At 43.0% G+C, this 11,960-nt stretch overlaps 1 protein-coding gene across 1 annotated transcript in view; it reads left to right on the top strand.

Annotated features, from left to right (window-relative positions):
• The first annotated feature begins 2,133 nt into the window (after positions 1 to 2,133).
• Positions 2,134 to 11,960, top strand: part of CUNH8orf74 (chromosome unknown C8orf74 homolog) — a 43,174-nt gene continuing 33,347 nt past the window's right edge. Inside the window, exons 1-2 of the mRNA XM_025873993.2 lie at positions 2,134 to 2,227; positions 3,863 to 4,055. Of these exons, the coding sequence (XP_025729778.1) occupies positions 2,171 to 2,227; positions 3,863 to 4,055 (250 nt within the window). The 5' untranslated portion in view covers positions 2,134 to 2,170. The remainder of the gene's footprint in view (positions 2,228 to 3,862; positions 4,056 to 11,960) is intronic.

The following is an 11,960-nucleotide window of genomic DNA, read 5'->3' as shown; positions in this document are numbered from 1 at the left end:
AAGAGATGGCACATCAGCACACCCCAAGCTGGGGACAGAGGATAGTGGACACATTCAATGCATAAATTTGGAGGTCATTTGCTATGGATAGACATTAAAGTCATGTAACAGGAAAAAAAAAATCCCTCAAGAATACATGACCTGTGAACATTGAGGACTTTATGCTGAGTGAAAGAAGCCAGTCACAAAAGGGCAAATACCATATGGTTCTGCTTATATGAGATATCTAAAGTAGTCACTCTCATACAGTCACCACCTAGAGGCATGTAGAATGGTGGTTGCTGGGGCTAAAAGGAGAGGAGCATGGAGGGTTGCTCATCAATGGGCATAATGTTTCAGTTACACAAAGTGGATAAGTTCTAGAGACCTACCATACAACATACTGCCTGTAGTTAACAAGACTGTGTTGTGCACTTAAAAATGTATTGAGGGTAGATCTTGTGTTAAGTGCTACAATACTAGAGTTTTTTTCTTTAAGATTTTTTTTATTTTTTTATTTTTTATTTTTTTTAAAGATTTTATTTATTTATTTGAGAGAGAGAGAGAATGAGAGATAGAGAGCATGAGAGGGAAGAGAGTCAGAGGGAGAAGCAGACTCCCTGCTGAGCAGGGAGCCCGATGTGGGACTCAATCCCGGGACTCCAGGATCATGACCTGAGCCGAAGGCAGTCGCTTAACCAACTGAGCCACCCAGGCACCCTACAATCTAGAGTTTTTAAAAAGAATATATGGCTTAGAAGGATAAGAGGGTAAAGATAGAGCAATGGACAACACCAACATGTAAAGAACAAATAGAGGCAAAGAAGTCTTCAGAGAAGGCAGAGAGGGGAAGGGTGAAGAGAGAGATCATTCAGGAGAAAGCAGCTTATGGAGGGTGGAGGGATGGGGTAATTGGGTGATGGGCATTAAGGAGGGCACTTGATGTAATTGAGCACTGGGTATTATATGCAATTGATGAATTCCTAAATTCTATCTTGAAATTAATAATACACTATATGTTAACTAACTTGAATTTAAATAAAACCAAAAAAAGAAATAAAATGAAATGAGATGAAATAAAAAGAAGCCAAGAAGCTTCAGCCAAGGGTGACGAGGATGGAAAGAGATCCATGACGAAGCAACCACACGTTGCAAAAGGACACCCTCCAGGAGATAAACAAGAGTGTGAGGGTTGCTGAAAAGAGAATGGGTAAGTTGGCATGAGCTGCCCGAGGAGCCCGAGGGCCTCATGGGAAGGAAGGGCACCCCTCCCCGTCCCTTTGTCTCTAGTAATCTGCAGGAGTGGAACTAAGTGGCCCTAACCAAGTTCTTCCTCATGGCAGGAAAGGTAGCAAGGGCCCTGAAGTAATATGTCCATGAGGGTAGCAAGGGTGGGTCACAGAAGCAGCTTGATGGAGCCATGGGTCTGACAAGAATAATGCCTTTGGGTGGTTAAAATGGCAGATGCTGGAAGCTTGGGAGCTCTTACTTCTTCCCCCACACAAGGAAGAGCTATAACCTGGGAGCTCTCACTTCTGGCCAGAAAGGCCCAAACCGAAAAATACAAGGAGGCCTGGGAAGGTACCAGTGGAGGCAGCCCTATGATCAGACAGCTCAGCTACCAACCCCAAGAGAAGAGACTCGATCCCTACTCATCTCAGTATGTGGGTGCTTGAGCGCTGAGCTAGAGGACACCCCCACAGAACTGTTTTCTGCACCCTGAAGTGAAGTCAGGATGCAGGAAACTGGGAGTCACAGATGCTACTGGCCAGGGAAGAAGAATGAATCTGAAACCAGATCTTGGTTAGAGGAAAGTCCACGAGGACATGAAGACAGCAACTGGAGGCCAGTCTTTTCATGGTGACAAATCCTTGACCGTGAAAGGAAGGAGGGAAGTGGGGCTTGGGTTAAAGGAGATGTAGGATGGGGGACATTCATTGAGTGTTCACAGTAAAGCGTGAGAAAACTCACATCTTATGAAGGAGAGGTTGGATGTTGTAGGAAAAGGATCAAGGACCCTGAAGCAGGTGTGGGGATATGAGACCCGGAGCCCAGTGGAGAGGAGCGGCCAGGAGGAAAGAAGCCTGGAAAAAGCCACCTTGAAGCAGGTCTTCATGACCTCACAAAGCTGGCACACTCACCCCCAGGGTTCCAGAAACTGAGTCCAGGCTAGGTCTCCTAGCAACTGGATATGGGGGCCATGGCACTCTTAACACCCCAGGGAGTAAAAAAAGTCTTTCAATTTCAGGTGAAGAGAAAAGACAGCTTTTAAAAGGAGTTTGCTTAGATTGGTGTAACGGTGAGGTGTGTGTGAGAAGTGGCCCCTCGATGGTGCTTCCTCAGATAGACACCTTGGACATGACTCCTTTCCCAACACACCACCTGTGAGGCCCCCAGTCGATGTGTGCCAGCTGGAATGCCAGGCCAAAGGCTTAGCAGCCTTTGGAGCTTGGAGATTGTTTCCTCCTACAGGGACAGAGCCTGACTGGAGCGAAGGAGATGAGCACAAAGACACTGTGCCTTCCTCTACTCTGAGGAGGACCAGGGAGGTCCCTGGGGCTGGTCACCATGGGATGCCCCCTCTCACCAGAGAACCTCAGGGCCCTGTGAGCCCTTTGGGCTTGTATGCCAACGTGTGTGGTTGTGTGTGTGTGTGGTTGTGGGGTGGGGCGGGGGGAAGAGGGTTGTTGCTTTAATGCAGGGTGGGGGCAGATTTTGTTGACTTCTCAGAGCCAATTCTGAGGCTGAAAGGCATGAGCAAGGGTGGTGGTGGGGGTGGCTATATAATAATGAGGACCCAACAGCAGGGCCTGGAGCTCTCTGCAAGCTGCTTCCAGAGCAGGGCTGTCCACAGAGGGGTGGCAAGGCACTGCTGTAGAGCTCAAGCAAGAGGACTCCATGTGACTATATGCACAGATCAGCTTCTTACCTGCAGCCATGAGCTGATGGGCAGGCACCAGGCAAAGGCTTTCTTGATGGGGCCTCCCTCCCCACCCTAGGGCATGTGCTTTCACCAGCTGCTCTAGATCTCCTAGCCAGCTGTCCCCTCAGACACCAACCTGGGAATCTGTGAGCACTGCAGGGAGGGGCTGCCTGGGTCAGGTGGTGAGAGAGGAGTCTCTGGGGGATGAGGACAGGGCTCTGGACGCCCCTGGCAGCAATTCTGTCATGAGTTCCCCTACAAGAGTTCCCCCAGCCAGAGCCTCCCCTCACCCCAGAGAAACAACACTCCCATTTTTGGTGGGTCTCCACTTCATGCCACACCTTGTCTTACCCCCTCCCTAAAAGGCACTTGCTTCTCCTACATCTGTTAACATTCTATAAAAACTTTTCTGGAAGGGCCAAACACTCAGGTGAGTTGGGGTTTTATAGTTAAGACTCTGATCAAACTTCCCATGCTGGTCTGCTAAAGTGCCTGAATTTTCACCAAGTAAGACATAGTCCTTCTCAAAAGCATAGCCTTACCAAGCTTCTTTGCAGTCATTTACACTTTAGCATGAATTTCATATCAGATCAATACCTCTGGGGCAGCTAGTTGAGAATAGACTCAGATGGAAGTCAAATTTTGTTCTAGGGAAGAGGAAGGAGGGACCATAAGTCAGGACTTGAAGCCTATTGGAGGCATAGAAACCTGGAAGCTGCAGTGACTAGCATGAGAACTCTCAGAGGAAGGAGCGGTGCTAGAAAGAAGAGCACATTCCCAGAGAGGGGAGGGAAAGCTGTCCAGAAATGAAAGCATAATTCTGCTCAGGCATACCCACATTCCTGGTCACTCTTCAGGATGATGGGGAGTCCTGTGAAGACCCCAGTAGTGGTTTGCCCAGTGAGGATGGCATCTTGATTCTTCAGTCTTACTCTCCATCCATCATATCATGCCCTGCAGAAACCAAAAGGTAGGGAGCATCTACGGAGACTGCTGAACTGGGAGGAGTTTGATGAAGTGAGAGACTCCCGCCGAAGCATTCTGCTGGATACTCTCTACGAAAGCATCATCTTTGCAGTGGGCAAAGGCTTCCCATGGGTGGAAGTGGCCAAGGTGGTCAAGTTCACAGAAGAGCTGCTCAAGGAAACCAAAGGTATGGGGCATCTGGAGCAGAAGTCAGCGACCCTTGCTGGGGAATGGGGGGTTGGGCACAGGATGCCCCTGTGGTCCATAGCCTCAGGAACCCTCTGAGGAGCTGGGAGCCCCTTCCTTTCTTTCTCTGACATTTAGCATCCTCACATGCTTGGAAACAAGGTTCCTGTCTAGGTTTCTGGAAAGTGAAGCAAACAGAATGTCCTTCCTGGATCTTTTTACTCATCTCCCTGGCTGAAAATTTTGCACTACTCCAAGCTGTTCACACAGCAGCCAGGGTGTTTGTCTCTTGGTTAGTCATTTACACTTTAGTATGACTCTCATTATCAGATCAATACCTCTGGGGCACCTGGCTGAGAGTAGGCTCAGAGTGGAGTCAGATTTTATTTCAGGGAAGGAAGTAGGGGCCAAGATTATAATTTTTGTTTTGTTTCACTTTGTTTTTACTTAAACACATGACTCCTCTGTTTAAAACTCTTCTCTGACTCCCCATTGCATTCCTGAAAGACTGCAAATTGTTCCACATATCAGGTTTTGGTCTGCTGAATGTCTTGGAGGAATCCTTGCAGGCTTCAGCTTGCTGGCAGGGATGGGGTAAAAGCAGTCAAGTGAGTTTATAGAGGGATCATCTCTCCCACCCCTGCCCTGGCTTCATGTGAAGATAAAGACCACCTCTCCCTATGACCCCATAGCACAAGGGAATGTGATCACACCCATCCACCTCTTGGGCTGTGAGCTGCAGATTCATTCATTAAGCAAATATCTGGAACAGCCCCTCTTTGGCCACCATCATAGTAGCACTTAGCCAAGAATCATCAATAAGTGCTAAAACCAGTAGGTGAATGCTTGATGAGAAATAGGATATTTACATACTTCCTGCCCACAACATTCTTACTGATCACAAAGGGGAAAAGAATACTTCTATTCAAGGGAGTCTGGCTTCATCAAATGATCCAAGTCAATGTCATCAGTAAAAGTACACGTTAAGAATCATGTTCCCCCTGGTAGAATGCAAATGGAGAACCCAGCATCCTTCAGTGATGGTTCTAGCAAAGACTCAGAACCTTATCTAATCACAAGAAAGCATTAAATTAGTGGCACTGAACAAAGTCCCTCTCCTGTGAGCTTCAAAAACATTAAGGTCCTGAGAGCCAAAGTAAGACAGAGGAGCTGTTTTAAACTGAAAGACACTGAGATGTGGCCACTAAACGTGACATGTGGCCTCAGTTTGAGTCCTTTTTGCTATGAAGGATGTATATAAGGGACAACTGGGAAGACGCGAATGAGGTCTGGAGATTAAGCAACAGTGGTGTGTCAAGGGTGATCCCCCGATTCTGATGATGGTAGTTACGAACGCCATGTTTGGGTAACGTACATGAAAGCAATCTGATGATGGGGCATTTTGTGGGCTGCTTATTCTTTAAGTAGTTTGGGAGAAATTTCTTTGTACTATGTTTTTTCTAGTTTTATTGAGATATAATTGACATATAATATTGAATAAGTTTAAGGTGTGCAACGTAATGATGTGATATATGTACATATTGCAAAGTGATTACCAAAGTAAGTTGAGTTACTATCCATCACCTCACGTAGTTACAATTTTTTTCTTGTGGTGAAAACTCCTAAGAGCTACTCTCTTACCAGCTTTCAGATAATACAACAGAGTTGTGTTAACTACAGTCACCATGCTGTACATTAACTCCTAGGACTTATTTATCTCATAACTGCAAGTTTGTACTATTTGAACACCTTCATCCATTTTGCCCACCTACCTCTGGAAACCAACAGTCTTTCATTTCCATGAGTTCGGTTTTGTTTTGTTTTGTTTTGTTTTAATTCCACATGTGAGATCCTACAGTATTTGTCTTGATACCCTTATGGTTTATCCATGCTGTTGCAAAAGGTAGTTTCCTTCTTTTTTATGGCTGAGTAATATTTTTACAGTTGAAAAATATCATATTTTCTTTATCATTCATTCACTGATAGGCCATGGGTTGTTTACATGGCTTGGCTGATGTGAATAATGCCGGAGCCAACATGCAGGTACAGATATCTCTTCAAGATAGCGATTTCACTTTCTTTGCATATATGCCCAGAAGTGGAATCGCTGGCTCATAGGGTAGTTCTATTTTTAATTTTTTGAGGAACCTCCCCACTGTTTTACACAGTGGCTGTACCAGTTTGCATTCCCACCAACAGTGCATGAGGGTTCCCTTTTCTCCCCATCCTCGCCAACTTTATATCTTGTCTTTTTGATACTAGCCATTCTAACATGTGTGATGAGATATCTCACTGTGGTTTTGATTTGCATTTCCCTGGTGATGAGGGAGATTGAGCCTGTTTTCATGACCTATTGGGCATTTGAATATCTTCTCTGGGAAAAAGCCTATTTAGATCCATTGCCCATTTTGATTAGATTATGGGGGTTTAGCTATTGAGTTGTATGAGTTCCTTATATTAACACCTTATCAGATATGTCTTTGCAAATATTTTCTCGTATTTCATAAGATGCCTTTTCCTTTTCTTGATAATTACTTTCTCTGTGCATAAGATTTTTACTCTGATGCAGTCCCACTTATTTACTTTTGTATTTGTTGCTTATACTTTAGGTGTTATATCCAAAAAGTCATGGTCATGACCCATGTCAAGGAGGTTTCCTCCTGTTTTCTTGTAGGAGTTTTATGGCTTTAGTTATGCTATTTTTTATTCTTTTTTTATTCAAATTTTTATTTTTTTATTTTTATGTTAATCACCATATATTACATCATTAGTTTTTGATGAAGTGTTCCATGATTCATTGTTTGTGCATAACACTGAGTGCTCCATGCAGAATGTGCCCCCTTGAATACCCATCACCAGGCTAACCCATCCCCCCACCCTCCTCCCCTCTAGAACCCTCAGTTTGTTTTTCAGAGTCCATCGTCTCTCATGGTTCGTCTCCCCCTCTGACTTACTCCCCCTCATTCTTCCCCTCCTGCTATTTTCTTCTTTTTCTTTTTTCTTAACATTGTTGCATTATTTGTCGCAGAAGTACAGATCTGCGACTCAACAGTCTTGCACAATTCACAGCGCTCACCATAGCACATACCCTCCCCAATGTCTATCACCCAGCCACCCCATCCCTCCCACCCCCCACCACTCCAGGAACACTCAGTTTGTTTCCTGAGATTAAGAATTCCTCATATCAATGAGGTCATATAATACATGTCTTTCTCTGATTGACTTATTTCACTCAGCATAACACCCTCCAGTTCCATCCACATCATTGCAAATGGCAAGATCTCATTCCTTTTGATGGCTGCATAATATTCCATTGTGTATATATACCACTTCTTCTTTATCCATTCATCTGTCGATGGACATCTTGGCTCTTTCCACAGTTTGGCTATTGTGGACATTGCTGCTATAAACATTGGGGTGCATGTACCCCTTCGGATCCCTACATTTGTATCTTTGGGGTAAATACCCAGTAATGCAATTGCTGGATCATATGGTAGCTCTATTTTCAACTGTTTGAGGAACCTCCATACTGTTTTCCAGAGTGGTTGCACCAGCTTGCATTCCCACCAACAGTGTAGGAGGGTTCCCCTTTCTCCACATCCCCGCCAACATCTGTCGTTTCCTGACTTGTTCATTTTAGCCATTCTGACTGGTGTGAGGTGGTATCTCATTGAGATTTTGATTTGGATTTCCCTGATGCCGAGCGATGTTGAGCACTTGTTCATGTGTCTGTTGGCCATTTGGATGTCTTCTTTGGAAAAATGTCTGTTCATGTCTTCTGCCCATTTCTTGATTGGATTATTTGTTCTTTGGGTGTTGAGTTTGATAAGTTCTTTATAGATTTTGGATACTAGCCCTTTATCTGATATGTCATTTGCAAATATTTTCTCCCATTCTGTCGGTTGTCTTTTGGTTTTGTGGACTGTTTCTTTTGCTGTGCAAAAGCTTTTTATCTTGATGAAATTCCAATAGTTCATTTTTGCCCTTGCTTCCCTTGCCTTTGGTGATGTTTCTAGGAAGAAGTTGCTGCAGCTGAGGTCAAAGAGGTTGCTGCCTGTGTTCTCCTTTAGGATGTTGATGGACTCCTGTCTCACGTTTAGGTCTTTCAACCATTTGGAGTCTATTTGTGTGTGTGGTGTAAGGAAATGGTCCAGTTTCATTCTTCTGCATGTGGCTGTCCAATTTTCCCAACACCATTTGTTGAAGAGACTGTCTTTTTGCCATTGGACATTCTTTCCTGCTTTGTCAAAGATAAGTTGACCATAGAGTTGAGGATCCATTTCTGGGCTCTCGATTCTATTCCATTGATCTATGTGTCTGTTTTTGTGCCAGTACCATACTGTCTTGATGATGACAGCTTTGTAATAGAGCTGGAAGTCCGGAATTGTGATGCCGCCAGCTTTGCTTTTCTTTTTCAACATTCCTCTGGCTATTCGGGGTCTCTTCTGGTTCCATACAAATTTTAGGATTATTGGTTCCATTTCCTTGAAAAAAGTGGATGGTATTTTGATGGGGATTGCATTGAATGTGTAGATTGCTCTAGGTAGCACTGACATCTTCACAATGTTGGTTCTCCCAATCCATGAACGTGGAACATTTTTCCATTTCTTTGTGTCTTCTTCAATTTCTTTCATGAGTATTTTATAGTTTTCTGAGTACAGATCCTTTGCCTCTTTGGTTAAATTTATTCCTAGGTATCTTATGGTTTTGGGTGCAATTGTAAATGGGATCGACTCCTTGATTTGTCTCTCTTCTGTCTTGTTGTTGGTGTATAGGAATGCCACTGATTTCTGTGCATTGATTTTATATCCTGCTACCTTACTGAATTCCTGTATGAGTTCTAGCAGTTTTGGGGTGGAGTCTTTTGGGTTTTCCACATACAGTATCATATCATCTGCAAAGAGTGAGAGTTTGACTTCCTCCTTGCCGATTTGGATGCCTTTGATTTCTTTTTGTTGTCTGATTGCTGTGGCTAGGACTTCTAATACTATGTTGTATAGCAGTGGTGATAGTGGACATCCCTGGCGCGTTCCTGACCTTAGGGGAAAAGCTCTCAGCTTTTCCCCATTAAGAATGATATTCGCTGTGGGTTTTTCATAGATGGCTTTTATGATATTGAGGTATGTACCCTCTATCCCTATACTCTGAAGAGTTTTGATCAAGAAAGGATGCTGTACTTTGTCAAATGCTTTTTCTGCATCTATGGAGAGGATCATACGATTCTTGTTCTTTCTTTTGTTAATGTATTGTATCACATTGATTGATTTGCGGATGTTGAACCAGCCTTGCAGCCCAGGGATAAATCCCACTTGGTCATGGTGAATAATCCTTTTAATGTACTGTTGGATCCTATTGGCTAGTATTTTGGTGAGAATGTTTGCATCCATGTTCATCAAGGCTATTGGTCTGTAATTCTCCTTTTTGATGGGGTCTTTGTCTGGTTTGGGGTTCAAGGTAATGGTGGCCTCATAAAATGAGTTTGGAAGTTTTCCTTCCATTTCTATTTTTTGGAACAGTTTCAGGAGAATAGGTATTAATTCTTCTTGAAATGTCTGATAGAACTCCCCTGGGAAGCCATCTGGCCCCGGGCTTTTGTTTCTTGGGAGATTTTTGATGACTACTTCAATTTCCTTAGTGGCTATAGGTCTGTCCAGGTTTTCTATTTCTTCCTGGTTCAATTTTGGTAGTTGATACATCTCTAGGAATGCACCCATTTCTTCCAGGTTATCTAATTTGCTGGCATAGAGTTGCTCATAATATGTTCTTATAATTGTTTGTATTTCTTTGGTGTTGGTTGTGATCTCTCCTCTTTCATTCATGATTTTGTTGATTTGGGTCCTTTCTCTTTTCTTTTTGATAAGCCTGGCCAGGGGTTTATCAATCTTTTTAATTCTTTCAAAGAACCAGCTCCTAGTTTCGTTGATCTGTTCCACTGTTCTTTTGGTTTCTAGTTCATTGATTTCTGCTCTGCTCTTTATTATTTCTCTTCTCCTGCTGGGTTTAGGCTTTATTTGCTGTTCTTCCTCCAGCTCCTTTAGGTGTCGGGTTAGGTTGTGTATTTGAGACTTTTCTTGTTTCTTGAGAAAGGCTTGTATTGCTATATACTTTCCTCTCAGGACTGCCTTTGCTGTATCCCAAAGATTTTGAACAGTTGTGTTTTCATTTTCATTGGTTTCCATGAATTTTTTTTAATTCTCCTTTAATTTCCTGGTTGACCCATTCATTCTTTAGTAGGATGCTCCTTAGCCTCCATGTATTTGAGTTCTTTCCGACTTTCCTCTTGTGATCGAGTTCTAGTTTCAAAGCATTGTGGTCTGAAAACATGCAGGGAATGATCCCAATCTTTTGGTACCGGTTGAGACCTGATTTGTGACCTAGGATGTGATCAATTCTGGAGAATGTTCCATGGGCACTAGAGACGAATGTGTATTCCGTTGCTTTGGGACGGAATGTTCTGAATATGTCTGTGAAGTCCATTTGGTCCAGTGTGTCATTTAAAGTCTTTATTTCCTTGTTGATCTTTTGCTTAAATGATCTGTCCATTTCAGTCAGGGGGGTGTTAAAGTCCCCCACTATTATTGTATTGTTGTCAATGTGTTTCTTCGCTTTTGTTATTAATTGCCTTATATAATTGGCTGCTCCCATGTTAGGGGCATAGATATTTACAATTGTTAGATCTTCTTGTTGGATAGACCCTTTAAGTAGGATATAGTGTCCTTCCTCATCTCTTATTACAGTCTTTGTTTTAAAATCTAGTTTGTCTGATATAAGGATTGCCACCCCAGCTTTCTTTTGGTGTCCATTAGCATGGTCAATGGTTTTCCACCCCCTCACTTTCAATCTGGGGGTGTCTTTGGGTCTAAAATGAGTCTCTTGCAGACAGCATATCGATCGGTCTTGTTCTTTAATCCAATCTGATAGCCTGTGTCTTTTGATTGGGGCATTTAGCCCATTTACATTCAGGGTAACTATTGAAAGGTATGAATTTAGTGCCATTGTATTGCCTGTAAGGTGACTGTTACTGTATATTGTCTCTGTTCCTTTCTGATCTATGTTGCTTTTAGGCTCTCTCTTTGCTTAGAGGACCCCTTTCAATATTTCTTGGAGGGCTGGTTTCGTGTTTGCAAATTCCTTTAGTTTTTGTTTGTCCTGGAAGGTTTTGATCTCTCCTTCTATTTTCAATGACAGCCTAGCTGGATATAGTATTCTTGGCTGCATATTTTTCTCGTTTAGTGCTCTGAAGATATCTTGCCAGTCCTTTCTGGCCTGCCAGGTCTCTGTGGATAGGTCTGTTGCCAATCTAATATTTCTACCATTTTAGGTTACAGATCTCTTCTCCCGAGCTGCTTTCAGGATTTTCTCTTTGTCTCTGAGACTCGTAAGTTTTACTATTAGATGTCGGGGTGTTGACCTATTATTATTGATTTTGAGAGGGGTTCTCTGTGCCTCCTGGATTTTGATGCCTGTTTCCTCCCTCACATTAGGGAAGTTCTCTGCTATAGTTTGCTCCAATATATCTTCTGCCCCTCTCTCTCTTTCTTCTTCTTCTGGGATCCCAATTATTCTAATGTTGTTTCATCTTATCGTATCACTTATCTCTCGAATTCTGCCCTCGTGATCCTGTAGTTGTTTATCTCTCTTTTTCTCAGCCTCTTTATTTTCCATCATTTGGTCTTCTCTATCACTGATTCTCTCTTCTGCCTCATTTATCCTAGCAATTAGTGCCCCCATTTTTTATTGCACCTCATCAATAGCCTTTTTGATTTCAACTTGGTTAGATTTTAGTTCTTTTATTTCTCCAGAAAGGGTTTCTCTAATAACTTCTACGCTTTTTTCAAGCCCAGCTAGTATCTTTAAAGTCATGATTCTGAACTCTAGGTCCGACATCGTACTAATGTCCGTATTG

Source organism: Callorhinus ursinus, unplaced genomic scaffold (genome assembly GCF_003265705.2).
Source record: "Callorhinus ursinus isolate GAN/ISIS: 27379988/994484 unplaced genomic scaffold, GSC_fseal_2.0 scaffold4, whole genome shotgun sequence".
NCBI classification, from domain to species: Eukaryota; Metazoa; Chordata; class Mammalia; order Carnivora; family Otariidae; genus Callorhinus; species Callorhinus ursinus.
This window is presented reverse-complemented; position numbering and strand designations above follow the sequence as displayed.